General features: G+C 35.4%; 3 protein-coding genes across 3 annotated transcripts in view; 1 reads left to right on the top strand and 2 right to left on the bottom strand.

Annotated features, from left to right (window-relative positions):
- The window catches only part of LOC148279585 (dopamine receptor 1-like), a 383,623-nt gene that overhangs the window by 184,095 nt on the left and 174,365 nt on the right, over nt 1–25,163 (top strand). The window lies entirely within an intron of this gene.
- Nucleotides 18,980–20,620, bottom strand: LOC148279587 (uncharacterized). The gene has a single exon (XM_088229710.1). It carries the CDS (start codon nt 20,618–20,620, stop codon nt 18,980–18,982), a length of 1,641 nt encoding a protein of 546 aa, XP_088085836.1.
- LOC148279586 (uncharacterized) lies at nt 20,801–24,268 on the bottom strand. The gene has a single exon (XM_088229709.1). It carries the CDS (start codon nt 24,266–24,268, stop codon nt 20,801–20,803), a length of 3,468 nt encoding a protein of 1,155 aa, XP_088085835.1.

Below are 25,163 nucleotides of genomic sequence, written 5' to 3'. Positions count from 1 at the left end.
TTCGTTGAGCTTAATAAAAATGAAGAGTCAAAGTTGTCGGATTAAGTTTTGATGTATTACTATGATGAGTGAAATTGTTTATCTTCTGTGCATTTGAAGTAAAGTGACTTCTCGTCACCATTGGTCCCATTTCAGTACCCAGTGATGCATAGGAAACTGCATTAGCGCTCCAATCCCAGTGTATCTCGTTTGTGTTTGATTAGCTCTCAAAGATAAAAAGTATTTTCAAGAGAGGAGTTAAAAAGGCTAGATTTTCCTTTTTGCGAGGAATTTGAGTGGGAAACTTTTCGATAATCTTCCGCGTGTTTAAGTTTACTGTTCACCAAATTAATGTGCCAAATAATTGTTTTTATTATTATTATCATAATTGTTTTGTTTTGTTACGCTATAATATTTGTGATGATATACTTATGTGTATGTGTCAACTAATTGCTGGTCCCATCTCAACACATGACTTTAAGTCCCATGGAGTTGTGACTTATTACTCAAATAATGTGTTTTAAGCTGCTTTCAATTAAATCAATAAATTAAATATAAGGTAATAAGTTAAAAATTGCACTTCTTCATTTTATTTTATTAACATAAAAAGCAATTCTGCCTTTTACAATTTTTTTTTTAATATTATCATATTTGGCTGAGTATTTAACACAAATGACCCTTTACCTAAAATTTGTAGAAAAAATAAACTTAAAAATGATACAATATATTCAGTAGAAAGTTTAAGCAATTTAAGAATAAATGTGATAATCAATTTAAATAATAAAATATTTTAAAGTAATATCACAAGAAAATCGTAAAGTACTGTTTCATTCAGCTGTGCAAAGTGAACAAAAAATTAAATATTTTATGAAATGTATAAATAAATAAATATAATTACCATTTATCATTTTTGAAAAAGTTCAAAAGGTTTGTTCTATAGGAACAATACCCTACACTAAATATATCTGATACGTGGGAAAAACTATTGCCGAGTTCATGATTTTTTTTCAATTCGTCATGACAAGTATACACTGTCCGTGAATTGTTGCTAAAAAAACGGTGATACCTGTCTAGTCTATTTTTTTATTTATTTTTTTTTTTTTGCACCACAACAGGCCACGATGCCCAATTACAGTGGTGAATTACATCACAGAACACCCAGGCTTGAGAAAAATCTAATTTAAATTTTTGTGTTCTCACCGGGAATCGAACCCGGAACCTTCCGTGCGTGAGTCAAGCGTCTTGACCACTACACCACGGAGGCCGCCTACCATAATACCCATAATACGAAAATTTGATTATTGTAGGCCACCTCATGTACCAACTAAATATGTACCAGTGGTTGTTGACTTTTTTAAGGTCACGGTGCATTTTCGAACATAAGAAAAATTGTGGTGCACCAATAAATGATTAGAAAAAAAAGAAAAATGTACGGACATAATTTTTATCTGAAAATTAACATTTTACATAAAACTTAAATAAAACAATGTCAATGGAAACATGTGTACGTACAAATATGTAAAAAACTGTAGATAAAAGAAAACCCTAAATCATATCAGAATTGATATAATTCCTGTTCATATAAATAATATTTTTCTGCACTATAATTTTTTTTCTATAATTTAGAAATAATTTAACTAACATTTTTCACAAACAATGTTTTTCAAACCGATGACCAATCGACAAAATTTATATCAAATGAGTAATTATTTTACAATATACTGAGGCAATTTTCGATGTAGAGATGCATTGAGGCTTTTTGTGCATACCATATGTTCAAACTAGGGAAAGGACATGGAATGATGATAATTTTTTACATTTTGAAGTTTTTTTAAACCTTTTTTTTTGCACCAGAACAGGCCAGGAAGCCCAATTACTGTGGTGAAATACAACACACAATACCCAGGCTTGATTAAAATCACATAGAATTTTTGTTTTCTCACCGGGAATCGAACCCGGAACCTTCCGTGCGTGAGCCAAGCGTCTTGACCATGATATATCGATGCTTTACTGAAAGTATGCATTAAGTCAACCGTCTTTATATATTTCAAATATTTTTTTTATATAAGTTCAGGATGTTTTGATTTAATGCTATGCCTAGAATAAAGATAACTCATTCGAATCTTTAAAATAATAAAAAAATTGGAGAAAGATGCGCAAAAAAATAAAAAAGGTTTAAATGCGATTATCTTGGAACGTGTTTTAATGATAACATAGTCCAACAGAGATGAATATTTTTTTTTAGCTCCGAAGGGAGTTGAATCCAGTCCTTGTTTACAAAAATTCGGTCAAACTAAAAATATTGTTTAAATTACTTAATGCATTCTGTCAGTAAAGCCTCGATATGTTGCTTCAATCAAATTAATGTAAATAAAAGTTTTTAGTTAAATTACAAAACGAATTAGCTGATTACCTACGTACACAAAAATTATAAACGCATTAGAATAAAAAATATTTTTTAAAAATGTATATTTTATTAAAGACCTGGACTAAATGGGCAAAAAAATGATTTTATTAGATTTAAAAATCAACAATCAAATCAATCAATGTCGGATTTTGGAGATTTCGTAAATATAAGTTAGAATTTTTTTTATGGCTACCCTCAGTTGTTCGTCTTAATTTTCTAGGGTCCATCAAGAAGCGCCTGTGAAGCAAACGGAAGACGCAAAATCTAAATCACATTTAATCTGAATTTCGAGACGGGCTTTTCTGTTATCACTATTTCACCAATTTTTCTGTTTTTTTTTCTTGCGCTTACAACAAGCTCTCGGTGCGCTAGTTAAAAACCACTGAACTATGCCGTAGTATCCGACGAACTTGTGTTTTATAATATTCTGCCCGGTTTTCATTAACGCCAGCTCTGATTGGTTTTGAGAATTTCGACGGAAAATTTTATCAAAATTCGTAATTTTTTTTTGTAATACGACATATTGTTTTATAGATGTTGTATTGTATTTTGAACTTAAATCGAATCAATTTTCCACGTGTAAATTGTTTTTCCACGTTGAAAGGAAATTCGTTAGTGCATTTTGGTTTACTATTAACGCGCACATAATTTAAAGCAAATAATAATACAATAGTTAAGTTATGGTTCCGCAATATCAGAAAAAAGTATAAAAACAATTTGTTCAAAAAAATATGTGTATATATATATATATACTTATATTTTTTTTTATATTGAAAAATAAATATTTGTGTTTTTAGAGATAATAGCCACGGGACCACAAATTATTTCAAAATTTTATCAATGTATTTTATGTAGTGTACTTATGTAGTGTCCTATACACCATCAAATGCAGATTAAGAGAGAGTGATGATGATAATGCAATTTCTAAGTTTTTTATTTATTTAATATTATTTATTTTGATTTCCTTTTCTGAATACCATTATTGTATGATAAATATTGATTTTAATTCAATGTATTGTTTTGATGTTATTAATTATGGCTTAACTCGGACACGGCCTAAAGAGCCATAATAAGTTAGTGGGGGTTGGAGTTCTTACCCAACTGGTTGGAGATTGACAAATGAAACGGGGTTGCTATTCCAAGGAGTATTTATTACATGGCGAATAAGGAACTCATCATTGTCACTCCATGTCCGCTCCCTAATTGGAGCATATAGTGTCCATTAAGATCCTCTAAGCATCTCTGTCGGCTGCCAGCTACTGTGCATTCTCTCAAGTCAGGTTCGCGTCCCGTAGTTCTGATATGACTTGCCGACGAACAGTCAGCAGTGGACGTCTAGAACGCCGAGAAACTGATGCCTTTTAAAATAGGCATGCGTGGTTGAAGCTTTCTTAAGGCATTCGCAGTATAAGGCCAAGCAAACTGTATTGCCTCTGATATTTCTTCACAGAGTACCGAACATCTGTTATTTCAGTGCCTATTGTTTAGTTTACAATAATCTTGAAGCAAAATGCAGAAAAGATCGGATATCCTTAACAGATATCCAAACTGTCATTAACAATAGTTATCACGCGCTATTGTTCTTGGACTTAGCAACAATGGTGATTGGACTTTTAAAGGTAATAATAAACTGATCAAACATCTCATTTCCAAGACAGACAAAAACGTTTTTTTCCGAGTACCTTAGCCTTGTACATGACACGTAAGTCTACTAAATACAGGAGTCCAAATATATTTTTAAAAATAAAAAAAACCGTATCGCCTCCGCTTGATGACAGTTAAGACTTTATTCCGAACAAGGTCAAACCACCGCAATCCCAAGATTCCTCTGAGACACCTATTCTTAAAACTTGCTGTATTTTGCTGTTTTAGGCCCTAGTAAAGTGCTCAATTCGCATCCATAGAGGAGAGTCGGTGTTATGCAGCCGTTATATATACGGCATGTTTTCACTGAGTAAATATTTCACTGAATGAGACACTACGCTTCGTTATAGACCACGAGCGTGACGGCGATGATGAATCGAACTGACTTGGTTGGGTTGACTGACGTTACCATGCCCTATGGTATCTTTATAGGCCGCGCACCTTTGTTCTTCATGTCTCTATGGCAGGAATGAAGTTAATATGATCCAGGAAGTTGCTTTTATGTGGATGGACTTCTTATCTGTATTACTGTTACTCTTGCAGAACATAATGTATTAAATACAATATAAATTGCTGAATATGTTTTAGGTAAAATTGTTTGAGACGTAAGTATGTCGTTGATCACTGGACTTTGACTCTCACATAATATGTATATTGGCTTGCCATATTATTAGACTTAATGCGAAAATTCTCCACGCAATTGATTTTTGGTGGTTTATTTTTTTAAGTTTATGGGCTTTTTTTATATTTAGAGCTTGGATAAATAGAAAAAATAGTTTTAATCCGCAAAAAAATTAGTTCGGAGAAAAAATTGTCAAATATGGGCAGAATGGTGAATGTTACACAGTGTGTAAAGTGGCCACTTAAACCAGCCATTGACAGGTCATAAGCCCTGTAGGTGCCAAGACTTCTATATTACTTTCTCTTAAATGTTCTTCATCTCTGTTGTAATATGTTCATCAAATAAATATATTAATAAATTTAAAGAATGGTTCGATGACAGTATTTTGTCTCTGAATACTGAGAAAACATATGGCATCACTTTTACATTGAAAGAACAAGTTATACCTCCTATAAATATTTGTATGTTAATATAAACAGCTCTCCAGGGAGTTGAATCCAGTCCTTGTCTACAAAAATTTGGACAAACTCAAACATATTGTTGATTTATATTTTATTTTAAATTTATTTCGTCCCATAAAGATCCTCTTGTAATGAAATGAGTACGGTATTATTTGCTAGTTTCGGAGCTCACCGCTGGCGCTGGGTGCGTTTTATAAATATGTTATTTTTAATTATTTTTGGAGAAAAATACCAACGGTGGCAATAATTTACATAAAATAATAATTATTTGTTTGATGTTCTGCAAATAAAGTTGACGTAAAAGATTTTAGTCGACAGTGAAATATGACAGTAAGCTGCGTATAATCGCTTATTTAGACGATTTGCCCCTGGCGGGTGGTGATATGAAATGAAAAACATAAATTTCAGTACGTTCGAGTATTTATCCGTTTGAGTTTCGCGTGTTCATCAGTACTGATTCAAATCCAATTTCACGCCGGGAAATTGATAAACTAAGTATGAACAAATTAATATTTAAATGACTAGGAGCTCGTTAAGGTATACTTGACTTTCGTACGTGATTTTGCTCAAAATCGGAGTAAATTAACACCTCCCAGCTTAAAAAAAAGGTATGCAATAATATAAAAAATGTTACCTTTAGACTATCATTATTTTGAATAAATATTTATTTTTTATTTAAATTTAAATAAAATATAGAAAAGTCGGTAAGTGGTTGTGAACAAATAGTTAATAACATTAAGGTTATTTATTTATTCAGGTTGTTTAATGAGTAATACTTAATCTCAACATTATTAACATTAACTTAAATTAACAAAGTGTATAATTAACAATAGGTATGTATATATATATATATATCATAATCTAGGCGGAAATGGCAAGTGTGACATCGCGACTCAGGAGAGACAACACCGCTTGTTTCTTAAATGCCTGCCCTTGCTGTAAGAACGCATCGACAGTATCGTTTAGTGAGATTTCGTTCACTGTTCTGAGGCTCCTTGGCAGAGGGGAAAAAATCCGATGTTAGTTTGGTAATTTACCACAGCAAAGGCAGGATTGGTACGCAAATTACGGCAAGGTATATTGAGGTTAATCTGAGCAAAGATATCATGGGCATCTTTGCAGTTAGATATTAATTTGTGCAAGAAAATCAAACCAGCCAAAATTTTTCTAGACGATCATAATCATAAAAGTTGATCATGAACAGTTGTACAGTTGTTAGTGCTACGTTTTTAAAACATACACAGCGAGAAAATTTTGTGCTACGTGAAATTGGATAAAAAAATATTAGCCGAAAAAATACGGCATTCAATTATTTATCATAAATAAATCTGATTGTAGTTCCGTGGCTAGAGTCTCGGAATCCTGGCTCAAAGGTACGTGGTTCGAATCCCAATCTACCACAACTTGATTTCCATTTTTATTTATGTGAGTTAATTGCAATTCGTTGAAAATGGCCCTGAAAATTAAATATTTGGGTAAATCATAAAAACGCAAATATTTATTTCAAAAATAAATTGTATGACAAAGTTTCTCGTAAACGTACAAAGACATTGATAAAAATGAATTGCTTTGACCTAAGTTACACGTTCTGAAGAATGAACCAATGTTAGAGCGTTCAGATAAATTTTCGGTTTCCGGAAGAGAACTCACCAATCAGCAGAACTCTCAGATTAGAATGTGTGACAGGTGCCGTGGCGCAGTAGGTTAAATGGCCGACTGTGAAACTGGTGTCGTGGGTTCGATTCCCGCCAGTTGCAAGAATAAAATCCAAGAAAGATTTTTTTTTCAGTTGGTCTGGGTGTTGTGGTGTATTTTTCATTACCTCCTTCCATATCCCCTCTATCCCACCTGCTGACAAGCCTCAAAATAAAGGCTTAGCGGGATATTTCTTTTAAAAAGTGATAAGAATTTGTGACGTCACAGGCCAAGTAATTTCAAAATTACATTTTTTTTTCTTGGGCTTAGTTCAATGGTCCTGCTGTGCAAGTAGGAAAAAGTACTTGATTCTAATAAAATGTGTAGACGGAAGGATGTGTGCTCTCCGAAAATAATGGTAATACAAAATAAACTTATATGATCCTAATACAAAGTGAATAATTTAATGCATTTAATCATGTTTTGAGTTTGTCCAAATTTTTGAAGACATTGACTAAATTCATCCCCCTTGGGAGCTGTTTATGGTAAAAATTTAAAATAGAGATAAGGAAAACTTAAGAGAATGGAATATTGAAATCTAGGCATTTACAGGGATTATGACCCGTCATTTGCTGGTTTGAGTGGTCACTTTACATACCTTATAACATTCACAATTCTGACTTTATTTGAACATCTGTGGGGTAAATGAATTCCCACGCGGATGGGGGGTGAAAAATTCTACGGTTTTGTAAAGCGGAGTGGACTGTATTTAATTTTGATTAAATTAGTGAGTTTCCTCGATACGCGGTGTGCACTGTCAACCGGTCACAAACCCAACGAATGAGATTGATTAAGAATGGATGCCGCTAACTTTATTTTCGTTCGTGATGGAATTGCTGTGATCCAACCGGTTACTGGCAAGCGTGGTTGGTGGAAACAAAGGTTATAATCCGGCACATGTTCAACAACATAAACGCGCAATGTGGCGGATAAACCGATGTGGGAAGTGTACAATCGTTGTATGTACAAAGGATTTAAAAGTTCTGACAATACCTGCCAAATAGATACCCACATAATTCGCAACCAATCTATCTTCCGTCATATCGATGCTTCGACTCCTATATTCCCTTTTCTGAACTGTTCTTCATCTCTGTTTTAATATGCTGACATTGAATCATGTTATTTTGAATCAATTTAATAAATATTATAAACGTCACATAAAAGTTCGGAGGCTGTCGGCGTGGGTAAAAGAATGGCCTCTCTTGCGTTCTTCTTTTATAATGTTTTCACAGCGCCCTTTGTTGTTGGTTATGTTTAATGTGCAATTTTTATTGACCATTTGAAGATTAAAAAAATAAAAATTCATAATTTTAAAAACTAAGAGAGATATATCAAGTATTGTGTCCTATGTCGACTAGTGTAACATCACAGACACACAAGAGTTCAACTCAATTTGAATATTGTGTAAAAATGATTTCATACCTGATTTTTAAAATAAAATTATTAAAAAATATGTTTTTACAAAACCGCGACATGTTTGGTCTTGACAATTGTGACGTCAAGATTCGGGACGACGTTCTACTTAAATTTAAATAGTCACAAACAATTCAAACATTTCGTTGAATCACGACATAAAGGGTGCGCAGCCAATGCAATGAACCGTTTTCGCGGGAGTTTATGATCATAAATTTATTTTTCGTGCTACTGATAAGTAGAAAAAATAATTTGTAGACCGCATAAATTCAAAGACTTCGATAAATTTAAATTATTTTTAAAAAGTTATGCTTCCCTTTAATTTTTTTTCTGTTCAGGTTCGAAAGAGTTAGATGAACGCATATATGCTTTCAGCCATTTTCGATCTTATTTGTGGTGAAAATGGCGGTGAGCGGAAACGAGGGCCTAAATCTAATTCCGAATGCGAAGCCACGAAAATCGCCTGTTTATTGATTTTCACTTTTTCCATTAAGCCGCGTGTCGATTTTACATTTGCCGACAAATATTTACAGCGTGTAATGGGTTGCTTAGCCTGCCATCAAAGGTTTGCCAAAAGTCATACGGAACCAGCCACTCAATAAATCCTAATAATAAGTATTTTGTAACTATACAGCGTGCATTTTGTTACCTCATTGCTGGATCACTTTCTTTTATAATTTAGTATAATGTTTTTTGATTTCTCCTTTATGAATAAAAGAAATATTCATTTAGTACGTTACATAAATAAAAACATTTTTGTGACGATACGTTATATTCGTTAATACCTTAGAGTAAAAACCTAATAGAGTCGCTCATACGGAGAAAAACCATTCTAAAATTATTGAACACGAAGGTATATTACAATAGAGTTGGAGCTGTACAATGTCTACTTCCTTTTATGAACTTTTTATTTAATATTCATATATTTACTTTTTTAGAATTAAATTATTTTTCCCCTCTTCTTCTGCATTTTTAATAAATTAGTGTGAAATCTGTAATTGGTCTTTCTTTTTTTAATTTTTCTTTTGTACTTTGTTTTATATAAAGACTGAATAATTTCCTCAATAAATAAATTTATAAATAAATAGGATGCCCAATTTAAAAAAAATGCCTAAAATTGAATCGTTAGTTTCTCTGATCGTTGAGTGCAATATTGAGAGTATAATTTCGAATATTTTTGACAGTTATTATTGTTACCTTCAAGAATCATATAAACTATAATCTTGACAGCTGAGCATTGACAAATAATGGTACGACTACTCGTTTTTTTTAAAACTAAAAACAAAACCAAGAATTTGGAACGCTTTCGTTCAATGAAATCGAGCTTAAAGGCTTCTCTAGAGAATTATTACCCTGAAGTTAATACAATTCAAAAAAGTAAGAAAACGCGATGTTAGAAATATAAGACACACTCTCCTTTTTTCCTATCAGCCTGTTTCTCTCCACTGCTGGATTTAGGCCTCTTACAATTTTTTCTATGTCTTTCTGCCTTGGGCACTCTGTTTCTATCCATGTCCCCCAAGTTCAACGGTGGGGTCGGTCCACCTCCTCTGTATTCTCCAAACTTTCCTTTTAATTTCGTCGGGTCTCCGATTTAGTATTCCAGGGGTCCATCAATCAATTTCTTGTCTCGCCGCACGACCTCCACTGACTGCCATTTTTGTCTTCTTACTCTTTCTGCCATATCAGTCACCATATATAAGACACAGTATTGTACACTATTTACAGAAATCAAATTAATAACTATTTTGATTCAAAAATATTTAAGTACATAGATAATGTTTCAGCAAAAGTTAAAAAACATGTTTATGTATTTAATAATGTAAGAAACATTCTCGACAAAAATACTTTAAATAAAGTATACTACTCAATGCAGTAAATCATTAAAGATTATGAAATAATATCATGGGGTGGAGCCAGAAAATGGGCTATATATACTCGTACCTTGGAAATAGCACAAAAGTATGTACTCAAGGCTATGCTTGGGGTTTCTATCAGAACATCCACAACCAAGGTGTTTGAACAAGTAGGTATTTTGAATGTCAGGTATTTGAATAGAGCACTTTTTGTTTACACACATAAAAATGGTGGGAGTAAATATAATACAATATAAAAAAAGAGACAACTATTAGTGCCACCTAAAATAACAACATCGTTTGGTCAGAGAAGTCACATGTACCTTAATCCCAAAATTTACAACACTCAATTAAACTCTCTTTTCAAACCTAAGTTTTTTTTATGATGATTGTTTGTAGTAAAAGTTATTTTTTAAACTTAACTATCATATACAGGTTTTTTTTTCTTCGTAGCTGTTATGTTGTTGCATTTACCTCTTTATAATGTATGTAGACGTTTTCTTTTTTTCCACATGAGCTTTTAAATAGCATGTGAGCATCACTAGATGCTTCCGGGAAACCCTTTAGTCAACCACCACTCTCGTTTCCTTCTTCGTCAATCCCGCGTCCCCTTGTTTCACCTAAAAAAGCCAATAAATCGTCGTCAACTGCTTTTTACGAGAGTTTACATTTCTAACGTTTATATAAAAATTAATGTACATTTTTGTAATTCGTAAACTGTCGTGTAATTTTGTAAAAGGTTTATTGAAATACTAGAAACACATTTTTTGTTGTAACGATTCAATAAAATACACACCACCTAATTTTACTTTTTAAATAAAAATACCGTATCGATTTAGTGTCAAAATTCATGTCAGAGTTTATCTATTATCATGTTCGTATTGTGTACCTGAAATATCTGTCATCCTTTATCAGTATCATCGCTGTCACGAGGGTAATAGCGTCTAAGGAAACATTTGAAGGATCGTTATTAGAATGATTATGATAAAAAAGTATATGGAAAATATGATAAACATTGAATTTTATAAATTCTTGCAATAACATTTTCTTAAGGGTGAATTGTAAACTGTACATAATAAGAATCCGATATAATTTTTAAGTATAGTCTTGTTTAATATATATTTTGGGAATCGGAGGTCGCATGTTACCGGTTTGTAGGAACCTCGGACGTCAGAGGTAACTTTTTTTATATACAGTATTCGTGATGCAATAATTTTATCAAAATCTCTTGTTTACATTAAGCGCGTATTCTTAGAATATCAGGGATAAATTAATAATGTATGTACCTTAAAGGATAAAACACGTAAGTTGCAAAAAACTAAATGATCAGGAAACAAAATTTTGTGATTGTGAGATTTCCAAAACATCGTAACTTTTGAACCAAATGAGATAATTAAAGACCTTTTAATGAAAAATAATGTTTATTTTGTTAATTGAAGTACATATTTAAATAGCTTATCTGGGACTACTGATGTTGTTTGTATGAATACAAAGTGGACTTCAGCTTTATATTTCAACTCAAAAAAAACATTTTTATGACGAATCTGAACTTAAATGTTTTATAAAACAGGTTATTCCGATAATTTTTGCATTATTAATTAAAAAAAGACAAAAAGTAAACTTCCGTGTTGAACCTTCTAAGGACACGGTATCCTACCTGGAAGGAACGATGAAAGGATTGAAGGAATATAGATTTTCAAATATAGGCAGAATGGTGAATGTTACACAGTGTGTAAAGTGGCCACTTAAACCAGCCGTCGACAGGCCATAAACCCTGAAGATGCCTAGACTTATGTATTACCTTCTCTTAAATGTTCTTCATCTCTGTTGTAATATGTTAATATAAACAGCTCCCCAGGGAATTGAATCCAGTTCTTGTCTACAAAAATTTGGAAAAACTCAAAGTATTGTTTATAGTTTTTTTGTTGTAGTAAAATAATTATAATTTAAAACGTGTCTTTCTTATTATAACTATTACAAAAATGAAAGATAGAGCGGCGGGGAAAAAAATTTTTTTTTGGGGAGACGCAGTGCATAAAGGTTGAAAACCGTTGCTCTAAGGTACAGATAAATAAAAACGGTACTTACACGAGATCAAAACAATATTTAATTACTCAAAAAATATTAACATGCTAATTAAGTTTTATTGTGATTACAACAGTTTTTTTTTATTTATTTATTTTGTTCATTACCGCGAACGGGGCATTTACAAAAAATATTAAATACACGCTAATACACTTAAAAATAAAACACAAAGTATAAAAAAACGAGATGCGAAATGAGTTAGGAAAGTTAAAAATTTAAAAAATATATATTAAAAAAGTTTTGAAAAGTAAAAGAAAGATAATAATAATGACAGTAAACGAGTGAAAACTAAGTGTATAAACAAAAAATCAATGGTATTAGTTAATAAAATAAATGCTAAAAAGCAAAAAAATAAAATAAAGTATTACGGTAAGCAAAAAAGAAAAATGTAAGTAAATTTAATAATCAAGCAAATATATTATCACGAAAAAAAGAAAAAAGAAAAATATTTGAAATGCGTATTTGACAATACTTAAGAGCAATTGGATATTATTGCAAAAAAAAAACAACAAGAATAGTGGAAAAAAACAAGTATTTTTTAATTTATGGAATTGAATTGTCAATAATAGTTTGACATGCTTAAAATGCATTGAAGTTGATTTAAATTGAAACGCATTGATGCGAGAAAACATAAATTTTTATTTATACTCACAAAAAGTCAATTTATTTCATTAAAACTAGTTAATTTCCATGACAGAAGTTTAAAAATAGCTTGTCTTTTAAACTTTTTTATTTTATCTTTTTTATTTTATCTACCGACCGGTTTCAAAGCTACACTCAAGTTCAGTATACCTTGATAAAGAATTTCGCATAGCCTGTAGAACCAACTAAATGAACATGCAAAACCAATATATGATAATTTATTGTAATGGTCGCACTAAACCTATTAAATACACGCCAACTTTTTCTCCCACAACATCAAACATTTTCATAAATTATAATCAGTGCGTGTAAGGGTAACTTACTAAAATTATGTTGTTTAAAATCGGAATGTTGGTTTTTTGTTTTTGCAACAGCTATGATGAAGGTGTATAGTGAATTTTGCATGTTAGTTTAACTAGTGTCCTGATGAAAAAATGAATACGTTTTGAATCCGAAAACATAGAAATGTCAGTATGTGATTATTCTTATTATTATTCTTAGAGGTTGGGGTCCGTACAATGCTTTAAAATCATGACATCACTGCAACCTGTGAAGATCTATGGTGACGGGTCCACGTTAATGGTTATCGCCTTCCAAGCCTAGATCCAGGTATCAGGTTATAGGGTTGAGGGCGAGTTCTAACGCCTTTGGGTTTAACCAGTGGTATGCCGAGGATGAAGCCCCTTTTATGATGTAAAGCATCACATTAAAAAATAATGTGTATAGTGTTTCCTCATCTGCACTGCAGAACTTACATCTAGAAGTTTCGGGAAGGTTCATTCTAGCAAGGTGTTTTTATTCAATTTGAAGTACCCTGTAAGAGCTCTAGTGAGGTATGTGGCGATGTGTGTGAAAGTTTGCAGGGTTAAGTCTCCGTTTCTCATACAAAGTAAAGAATTCACCATTTATTCTCTATTTGTGTTAATTTTAAGCAAGCCATCCCGTTTATTCAACTTCTGCCATTGCAGTAACTGACTGTTGAATTACAATAAAGAATACTTTTCTATGGTCTACAACTCCTGTTTTGAATTACTTGTCGCTAGATAGGCTCCTTAGGCTTGTCGCTTGACCAGCTGGACACGCAAATCGCTCGGTGGACTGCCACCGCCGTCGCCATCACCTCAGGCCCGCAGCCTCAACGGCCCCTTAGAGTTTGTTTTACCACCCACCACAACAATGGCAATGTTGAAAAAGAAAACAAACATGTGATTAAAACTAAATAACGGTGTTTTTCTTATTATATCTAAACAAGTAGCTTTTCGAAGAAAAAAATACTATAATTTCCTAATCCCTAGTAATTTATTTTTGTAAAAAGATAAAAAACATGTATGGTAATATAAGTAAATTATGTTTGCAATTTTGCATGTTATGAATAATAACTACAAAAAAATATTTAAAAATAATAGAAATATAATTTTTCATAACAAAGAATTTCAAAACAGTTTTCCTCGTTTTCTTAGAAATGCGAGTTTACTTTTTTTAACATGAAGCCGAGCTTTTATAATTACGAAAATGAAGCTGTAATGGACATAATAATTACATTTAATTAAGAAAAACAAGTTCTTCATGTTAATTTTGAACATTCTGACGATTTAGAATCCTTAAAAAAGTTTTTTTCGAAGCGGCATTTACTCGCTCTTTAATAACGATAATTTGTTTTCCACGATTCATTCGGAAGAAGGCATATTTATTTTTCCTTTACAATTTTCGGATTTTGAAATTGTTACTACGAAAAAAGGTGAAATTACTTTTGCGATGATTATTTAACAGGTTACAGGATTTATATTTTACCTGTTCAACGAGTAAAGGGAAATATTTTTCTTTGAAGTAGAAAATGGAAAAGTTTTTGTGAAAAGTCACTAGAAGTAGCAACGCGATGATAATTTATTCTGCACCAGGTGACAGATATTTTTTAATAATTTTCTTATGATTGAAGGTATAAAATGCTTAGCAATTTAAAAGTTTACACAATGCATCATTTATTGGTTTTAAAAATACAATGTGTGATACAAAAAAATTGGTGAATCAATTTTCAAAGCAGCAACTGCTGACGCTTTACTCATTAGCAGTTATGAATTCAATAGCCTGAACCATTGAGAAAGTCAGTGTCAAGTTTGGAGAAGGCTTAGCAGGGAGAGAAGAATGAAGCCAAGTTTACCACGTATGTTACGCATCATTTATATAAAACAAGACGTTAGAATTAAATTTGTTGAAAGTTACAAAAAAGTGCTTAAGAAGCTTATATAATGTTGAAATGCGATAATAATTATTATTTGATTAGTGATTTAAAAGCAAAAATCAGTCTGCTAAAACGAGCAGCGGTCAATTATTTATATTAAAGTAATTTATCCGCCTTAAGGTCAAGAATATGGTAATTTTTTTGATAAGGATTTGATTGTATTTTTCCATCAAACCTCTCAGATGGTAAATTTCGTGAAAGTAATGCGCTTAAAGTTAAAAAATAATAGTATCAACAGAGAATGTAAAGAAAATATTTTATATTACTTTTGTAATCATATTTAAAGGTTCATTTTTGCTAATTTGTTACATTGAGACAATTTTTGTTGGCTTTGCGTTTTGAAATTTAGATATTATGTATATGATATGCTAGAATGTAAAAGCTAATTAATGTGCTAAAAAAAGTGTTACTTGTGCGTTATATAGTAAGTAGCAAAAAGACTCGGCAATGTTTTGAGTATGTTCAAATGTTTGTTGACAGTTTGGATTTCCTCCCTAGGGAGTTGTTCAGATCTAAATTTGACACAAAGAGGGAAAACATTTTTGAGAAGGGAGTATAAAAGTCTAGGCATTTACTGGGCTGATGACCTAGTAAAATGCAAGTAGTGTTGGTTTTATATTTTTGTGCAACAACTAAATGCTGAAGTTTTGTAGTTAATGTTGCATGCTAGTTTAATTGGTGTCCTGAAGAAGAGACGGGTAAGTCTCAAAGCCGTTTAACATAGAAAAGTTGATTTAGTAGTAATAAACATATAGTTAATCACATTTAGTAAAATACTTGACCGCAAAGTTAATGCTTTTTGTATGAAAAATAAACTGAATTCAGTAAATTTAATGTACTCTCCACATTTGACAAGTTCTTTCTCAAAAAAACTATGTTTCAAATTTGAAAAATGTACTTTAAAAATAATTCAAGAAAGCGTAGGTGCTTTATATGTTTTATATGTTCTTTTGTTTGAATAATATCATACCCAAAACCCGTACGACTTTTGCTCAGAGACATCTCTCATTTATCGCACCGAGAGTGTTAAATATTTTGAAAAAACGTATTAAGCTCTCAAGAACAAAACTTATTTTCAGGCAAGGAGTTAAGGTCTGGATTTTCCTAAGTGGGAGAGATTTGGGTAGGAAACTCCATGATTTTTTTTTAAATGCTTGAGTTTACTGTTTATCATATTGATGTGCCATATATATGTTTTTTGAAATATTTTGTGGTAATATACTCATGTGTCTGTGTTATATAATTGTTCGTCCCATCTCAACACAGGACTTTTAGTCCCATGGAGTTGGTACTTATTTTCTCAAATAATGTATTTATTACACTTAGTGCCTTTTACATATAAGTTGCATATAATAAAATATATACATGTAAGTGAAATGATTAAAATATAGTATTTATAAGAAATTATTACTAAACAGTTATTAATGAGTCAAAAAAAAAAGATACACGGTTTAAAAATAATATTACTAGTTATAAAAATACTTGAAAAATTAAATATTTGGTGATAAAAATATTTTGAACGAGTAAAAAAAAAAGAAAAAAAAAACTAAGAAAGCAGCACATATTATTAAAAAAAAAAAAAAACTATTTTGAATAACACTAAACGAAGATTTTCCTTTAAAATTAAAATATACTACTTAGGTAACTAATATAAATAAACATATAAATACACATATAAATACACATATAAATACACATATAAATACATACTGATAAAAAAATAGATAAGAGAAATATTTTGTACTTTTAAATAAAATCAAGAAAAGAAAAGAAAAGAAAAATCTAGAACTATTAGGTACTAGCTTCTCCTACCCATGAAATATAGGTGAAGGGCCGTCCTATATAAATTAAACTTGACATGCATGATTCACCAACGTCTTGGTACTTATTGCCTAGAGCGTGAAGTCTATTGATGACTGCATTTTTACCATATGAAGTCAAAGTATTGTTGCCACAGTGTTCGTAGGTCGCTCTTTTTGGTACATTGAAATTATTAGTATTTTAAACTTATGTTAGTAAATAAATAAAATAAAATTATAGTAAAACTCTACTTTGTCTAGCAATTAAACAACCGGGCCTTAATATTTACATAATTTGTATTTATATACGAGATTGCTCATGTTCACACTTAAGTTAAATTTCTTGAACTTATAATACATGAGGTGTTTTTGACTACGCGTAATTAATATTTCCATGTCTAAAATTGAATTAAGTGACGTATTTTCATTGTAAAATGATGAACAGTGGTAATAATTTAAGGCTGCTTTACACGCCACACAAGGCGTTAGATACAATAAATTTACTGGTGCGTAATTTGTCAACGAGCTTAGCAAAAAAGACAGACCTGTTTTGTCAAGATGTATCAGATATACACGGAAAGAATGACGTTACAGAGAAGAGAAAGTGATAAATCTAAAATGAATAATAATTATAATTTATAAGAAGTTTAACACATCAATGTTTTCAGGATAAATATAAATAAAAATGATGGAAGTTTACTCAAACATTGTTGAATTAACTACCTGGTAAAAGAAGAAGTATTAAAATTGAAAAACTGTTTTCAAGCGTTGCTAGTAGGTGATTTGGTTTGGCCGGATGAATCTCACCCACGTGATAAAGGTTTCAGCTGTTTTACTTCACAACAGTCAACAGATGGAAGAGTTGTGGAAATAAGGATGTTCAAACACGGGCAGAATGGTGAATGTTACACAGTGTGTAAAGAGGCTACTTAAACCAGCCAATGACAAGTAATAAGCCCTGTCAATGCCTAGACTTCCATTTTTCTAATTTTGAAAAATTCTCCTAAAATTGAAGTATATGAATAAATGAAAGGAGCACGGAAATGGACCTACATTTAATACGATGAGGATGTTCCTCGATATTGGAGCACTGGATGGTGGAAGTTCAATATGAATTATTTAACGAAATATGATAACTTTCTAAACGACGCTCGGCGATTCCAAGAATTTTTATTCAATTTTATTTAATGTCGAAATTTTGTTTATTTTGTTCCGAATTCAAGTGTTCTATTTTTATAAATCTTTTATCTTGATCTTAGGTAGGCACTTTGGGGATAGGTTAAGGAAAAGATGGAAAACAAAAGTAATCGGCCGGGAATAATATCTATATATGCTGTTTTATACTGAACTCTTTTTTTAAAACATTTTTATTGTTTTGTTAATGCAATTTTTTTTAAATTATTATTTTAGTGTCACTCCACTGTTATTACTGTACGAGACGCGTTTCCGCCTCGTATAAAGAATTGTGAGACTGTAAAAATCTCGGCAAGGCGCTGGTATTCTACTGCGAGCTGTGATAGGTATCAGTAGCCCGTAGGTATGAATATTTATTCCAAATACTGTCGGCTGACAGTGGCGGCTAGCAGGTTGTAAATCCGCTTCTGGATTCGGCTGAGTCCAGGAAAGATGCAGTGAAGATCTGAAGGCGAAGTGGCGAAGTAATCGGGCAGAGTAGAGTTAAAAGAGAGTGTTTACTGTTTTCGATCGATGTCTTTATTTCTCACATGTGCACATATTTATACAAGATTACGAAATCTGACCCTACGGTTAACTTAGGTATGGGAATGGTGCCGGCCCCCCACTCCTGTCAAGTATTCTCCCGAGCGGCCAACGTAAATAGGCGCCCCCTAGCCAACGTATAAGCCCCGACCCCCGCCTCCGTCCCTCCATTGCACAATCGAGCGCCGACTAGAGCGGACGTGAAAGGGCCGCTAGCTTGACACGCTCCGCTCAATTTGTCCTTTATACGGCAGCGGCCGGTTAGGCACGGAATTAGCCTCGCAGACTCATACATACTAGGTTATATATTAAATACAAGTAAAATAATAATTGAAACATTTATACGAACATACAATAATAAAATAAAGGACTATGACGTCGGCTACACTCCCCCCTGTCGAGAGACACTCCTTAGTAATCAGACGTCATCTTGTTTTACATTAAGTACTGCGAGTTTGGCCGTTGGTCGCGTGAATTCGCCTTTCGCTGTCTTGACCCTTGCGGTTCTGATGATACCATCTCGTCCCGGGTTGACCTGGATAATTATCCCACGTGGCCACTCGTTCCGAGGTAGAGCTGGGTCCGTGATTATCACTACATCTCCTACTTCTAGCGGTTTTGTAATCTCCCTCCATTTTTGTCTCTGGGCGAGGGTTGGTAGGTATTCACGAAGCCATCTTTTCCAAAATTGATCGGCCATTCTTTGGGCGATTCGCCATTGTTTTTTAAGGCACACTTCTGGGGGCGTGTCTCGGTAGTCCGCTAAGCGAGGTTGGCTACCGTCATCACCTATCAAGAAATGCATAAGTGTTAGTGGTGGAGCGTCTCTCGCGTCGAGTGACAGGTGAGTCAGAGGTCTTGTTTTCACAGTAAACTCTGCTTCTGCAATGGCTGTCAATAAAACTTCCTCTTTTGGGGCCTGTTCTTTTAATATTGCCATTAACGCGCGCTTTGCACTTCGGATCAACCTTTCCCAGCTACCCCCCATAAATGGGCTTGCCGGAGAGTTGAATTTCCATCGAATTCCCCGCACGGTGGCTGCATTCTGAAGCTCAGGATTGTCTGCAAGTTGTCGTACTGCTTCCGATATTTCTTTATCCGCTCCTTTGAAGTTAGTTCCGTTATCGGAATACATCGTGTTAGGGTGTCCGCGTCGCGCGGCCATCCTTCGAAGAGCTTGGATGGTCGCGTCCGCACTTAAAGAGTGAGTTATTTCGATATGAATCGCACGTGTCGTCATACATGTAAATAAGGCCCCGTAGCGCTTTTCTTTATGTCGCCCAACAGTTACATATAAAGGTCCAAACATATCGACTCCGCAGTGTGTAAACGGACGAACGTGATGATCTAGGCGTGCTACCGGTAACTGTCCCATTAATGGCGCAATCGGATGACTCCTTTCGTTTCGACAAAATTGGCAACGGTGTATTATTTGACGAATATTTGATCTTAATTTTGTGATGAAGAAACGCTGCCTTAGATCACTCATCGTCCTCTCTGTACTTGCGTGATTAGCTTTTTCGTGGAAATTTCTTACAAGCAGGCGTGTATAAGCATGAGTTCCGTCTAAAATTATAGGCGACTTTATTTCGGCGGCCATGTTGTCTGTTGCCATTAATCTAGTACCCATTTTTAAAACATTATCCTTATCCAGGTATGGATTTAGACACGAAATTTTACTGGCTTTCGGAAGAGACTCCCCCCGTGAAAGGATTTCTATCTCTTTGTTGTAGCTATCGGATTGCGCAATCTTAATCCATGTAAGTTCCGATGCTGATATTTCTTGAGCAGTTAGTGTAGCGCTAATGATTCGCTCTCTTTTGCGACACCTGTTGACGAATCGAAAAATCCACGCCGTAGTTCTAATTAAACGTTGCCACGACGAAAACCTGTTCTGATCCGGGAGAGCATTCAGCATTATTGCACTGTTCAAACATATTGTTTCGGTCCGCAACTCTGTGTTAGCCAGGTTTCGATTTGTATTTAAACCTTTGACAGGTGGCCACATATCTTCAGAATATTTGAGGAATTCGGGACCTCCGAACCACATTCCTTTCATCGTAAGGTCAGGTATCTCTCCATCTCGGGTACCTAAATCTGCTGGATTCTGCTTTGTGGGCACCCATCTCCATTCCGTTGAGTTAGTAAGTTCGTCTATCTCACCCAATCTGTGTGCGACAAATGGTGAGTATGTTCGCGCATCACTCTGTACCCAAATTAAGACAGTTGTCGAGTCCGTTCAGTAAATAGTTTTTATAATACGGCTATCACATTCCTTTTTAATAGTAGCCGCTAGGCGCGCTGCTATAAGAGCGGCTTGCAGTTCGAGCCGCGGTATCGATAAGGCACGCAATGGGCTCACCTTGCATTTACTGCCTATGAATGTGATTAAACTTTTGTCCATTGTCCTTTCGACAAAATATGCCACCGCACAGCTTGCTTGCTCCGAAGCGTCACAAAACACATGTAATTCTACCGGTGCTTCTTTATAGCTTGTGCATTGCCTCGGAATCGCGCAATTTGTTTCTTGTAAGATTTTCAACCATTTATGCCACTTTACCGCGTATTTTCCATCTACTTCAGTGTCCCAATTAGTTTTCGAACGCCATACCTCTTGTAGTAAGATACGAGGTCGGATTGTTAAACACCCAATGAATCCAAGGGGATCAAAAATGCTCATTACTTCACTAAGCATTTCGCGCTTGGTAGGTATATAGAGTTTGGACACCGCTGGGATTTCCTTGAATTTAAACAAAAAATTGTCACCAACTGGATTCCACTTTATCCCGAGCACTCTTTCGGTTACATCTTGTCCACTTATTATATTTATAGATGTATTCGCACGCAGATTTTCCGGTATTGCTCGTACTACCTCTGGATTATTTGAGGCCCAATTTGCTAACTCAAACCCACCTCGTCCGAGCACTGTGGTAATATCGCTTCGCAATTGAATGCTTTCTTTTACCGAGTCGATTCCTATTAGAAAATCGTCTACATAAAAATTATTTAAAATGGCCATCTTTGCTTTCATCATTCCAAGTGATTGTTCCTCCGCTATTTTATTTTTAACAAACTGAGCGCTGCTCGGTGAGCATGTAGCTCCGAACGTCATTGAGCTCATGACCATCTCGCGGATATGTTCGTCTTCATTATCACGCCAAAGAAATCTTTGTGACTGTTGATCTTCGTCGCGTATTCGGATTCTCAGAAACATTTCTTTAATATCCGCCGCGAGGGCGATCTTTCCCTCTCGAAATCGTATCACGTTCCCTAGAAGTGAAGTTAGCATATCTGGTCCACTTAGTAAGCAATCGTTCAACGAAACACCGCGATATTGACTTGCGGCATCGAAGACAATGCGTAGCTTTCCGGGTTTATTCACATGACTAACTGCGAAGTGCGGTAGGTAGTACGTTCTATTCGTCAATGTATTTTTCTCAATGCATGTGAGCTCTCGGGCATATCCTTTACTGATATACTCATTTATTTTCGATTTGTACGCGATAGCAAAGGATTCGTTTTTGCGAAATTTCTTTTCAATTAGTTCTAGTCTTCGTAGCGCCGTTTGCCGATTATTTGGGAGGCTTATGACGTCATCTTTCCACAAAAGTCCTGTTTCCCATTGTCCCGATATCAGAGGTCGAGTAGTGTTTTGAAGAATATCAATTGCTCTTTTTTCACTGCAAGATATTCTAATTGTCGGCAAAATACCTAACGAGTCAACGGCATAATTTTTCTTCACAAGATTTTCTAATCGGGCGTTGTCTTGTATTGCGGCGATTGTTTGAAACGGCATTTTATTTGTACCGCCGTGAATCGCCTCTCCTAATGCAGTAACGGAGATAATATATCTCCCACTTTTCCTTGCTTCCCTCGTTACAATCAAGGAAGCATTATCTTGGCCAATTAAAATTTGCGGGCGCACTGTTTTAATTTGTCCGGCGTCCATTACGGCTTGAGGCGGTAAATTTAAATATTGCATCGTGTTAGCTCGCATTTTGTATATTTCACTGTTATCGCCGCGGATATTTACTGTTATGCGACGTGATGACTCATCCGTCACATTCATGCCACCGGCCCCGTGAATTTTTAGTCCTCGTATTTTTCCTGACGCACCTGCACGGTCCGCCACTTCATTGTCGATGAGGGTAATTGTAGACCCTTCATCCAACAAGGCGTACGAAGTCACTGTTCCCGCTGGTCCACTTATTTCCACCGGTAATAATTTTAAAAGAATCGGTCCGTTCGTTGACCACGTGTTCACAACTGTTCTATTTCGTGAGTTTTCATTGTCATAGCGGTTTTCACTTTCACTCACTAAATTCTCACTTGATTCTCTCCTTGCGGATTGATTTCCGTTCAAGGAATTGTTTTGTCGCGAAAACGATGAGCTCGAGGCTCCGACCTCGGCGGTAGGTCGATATTCGCGCACTTCTCCGCGGTTAGATTCGTGAAGCGTTTTATGGTGCAATGAACGGCACCTATCAACGCTGCACTCACGCGAATGTTTACATTGCGTAACCCTATGCGATTCCCCTAAGCACGAAAAGCATAAGTTTTTACTTTTAACTATTTGCCATCGCTCGGCCACTGATAACTTTAAATAGTCCCGGCACGACTGAATAGGGTGAGATCGATTACACAATGCACACTTGTTTTTCTCACCTGTAGGTATTTGAGGCACTACCGCGGTATTTACTAACTCGCGTTTTCGATTGCCTCTTCCACTATAAATGTTCGGTTCGATACCTCCGCACAACATTGCGGCGCTCGATATTTCTTCTAGCCAGACAGAAAAATCTTTAACAGTGGCTCTGTTATTATCACCTCGTCTGGCCCCCCACCACGATGTACGCATACATAGCGGTAGTTTCGCAACTAGCTCGCTTAGTAACTGCGGGGTAGTAAGATATTCACCACCGAAGCCTTCCAGAGTGGCGATCACTTTGCTGATGGCACCAGATAGCTCGATCAGTGACTCCGTCGAACCAGTACCCTGAAGACATTGGAGTCTCCTTACTCTATCCAGCATGGCTGCGACGATGACTTCTTTTTGGCCAAAGCGCAGCTCCAAAGTTCGGATGATTTGTCCGACGTTACGCGGCTCTACGAGTAGCGCTGAGACCGCCTCTCTCGCTCGCCCCCTCAGGGCGCGCTGCAGACGTAGGAGGTTCTCCGGCTCTGATAGGCGGCACATCTCAGTCGATTGATGATACTGAGAGCTAAAGGTGGGCCACTCCAGCGGCTCTCCTGTGTAGACGGGCAGGTCCTTTGCGCTGGACTGTCGGGCCATCATGGCCCCAACTCTGCTGTCGTCTTCCACGTTAGGCGGCCTGGGGCTCCCTATCGACGAGGTTCTTATTGCTGAGGCCATCTCAGCAATAGCGGTGGCCATCTGCGCCATGGGATCTGCGGAGCGGTTAACCCACGTCTCTGTGAGTCCAGCAGCGCTCTCCTCAGATCCTTCCAATGGCGGGAGTGTAGATGGTCCCTGTTCTCCGTCCAACGGCTGTGGGCGGCTCTCTCTTCTACTCTGGCGCTTCAGTTGGGTGCGAAGCTCCTTGTTCTGTGCCTTCAGGAATCTGATGGTGTTGGCTGATGCTTGAGAAGCGTTGTCAGAAGCATCGTCGTCGGATGATTCTCTTTCAGATATGGCGGGGTCCACCTGTTCGGCGGCGTTCTTCCCCGATCGCAATACAGGAGTCATCTTGGGCGGCTGTGATATTCAGTAGAAGATCCGGCTCGAAGGACCACTTTGTACGAGACGCGTTTCCGCCTCGTATAAAGAATTGTGAGACTGTAAAAATCTCGGCAAGGCGCTGGTATTCTACTGCGAGCTGTGATAGGTATCAGTAGCCCGTAGGTATGAATATTTATTCCAAATACTGTCGGCTGACAGTGGCGGCTAGCAGGTTGTAAATCCGCTTCTGGATTCGGCTGAGTCCAGGAAAGATGCAGTGAAGATCTGAAGGCGAAGTGGCGAAGTAATCGGGCAGAGTAGAGTTAAAAGAGAGTGTTTACTGTTTTCGATCGATGTCTTTATTTCTCACATGTGCACATATTTATACAAGATTACGAAATCTGACCCTACGGTTAACTTAGGTATGGGAATGGTGCCGGCCCCCCACTCCTGTCAAGTATTCTCCCGAGCGGCCAACGTAAATAGGCGCCCCCTAGCCAACGTATAAGCCCCGACCCCCGCCTCCGTCCCTCCATTGCACAATCGAGCGCCGACTAGAGCGGACGTGAAAGGGCCGCTAGCTTGACACGCTCCGCTCAATTTGTCCTTTATACGGCAGCGGCCGGTTAGGCACGGAATTAGCCTCGCAGACTCATACATACTAGGTTATATATTAAATACAAGTAAAATAATAATTGAAACATTTATACGAACATACAATAATAAAATAAAGGACTATGACGTCGGCTACAATTACGTTAAACATAAAAATACATTTGTTAGGGAAAAATTTATTTTTCAATTTAAATATTAACACATATGTATTTAAAATGACTTTTTGCTTTACTGAAAGGATGTTAAGTACCGTCAACATATGTTTTTATTTAATCTGGCACAACTCACAATTGTCCTCATTCCCCTA

Source organism: Micrasema longulum, unplaced genomic scaffold, assembly GCF_059751315.1.
Source record: "Micrasema longulum isolate JH-2025_06_02 unplaced genomic scaffold, ASM5975131v1 h1tg000698l, whole genome shotgun sequence".
NCBI lineage: Eukaryota > Metazoa > Arthropoda > Insecta > Trichoptera > Brachycentridae > Micrasema > Micrasema longulum.
The sequence above is the reverse complement of the archived record's forward strand: the minus strand, read 5'-3'. Positions and strand labels throughout refer to the sequence as shown.

What these genes read in the sequence shown, in the direction of transcription:
- LOC148279587 (XM_088229710.1), bottom strand. Translation starts at nt 20,620, where the DNA reads ATGAAAGGAATGTGGTTCGGAGGTCCCGAATTCCTCAAATATTCTGAA.
- LOC148279586 (XM_088229709.1), bottom strand. Translation starts at nt 24,268, where the DNA reads ATGACTCCTGTATTGCGATCGGGGAAGAACGCCGCCGAACAGGTGGAC.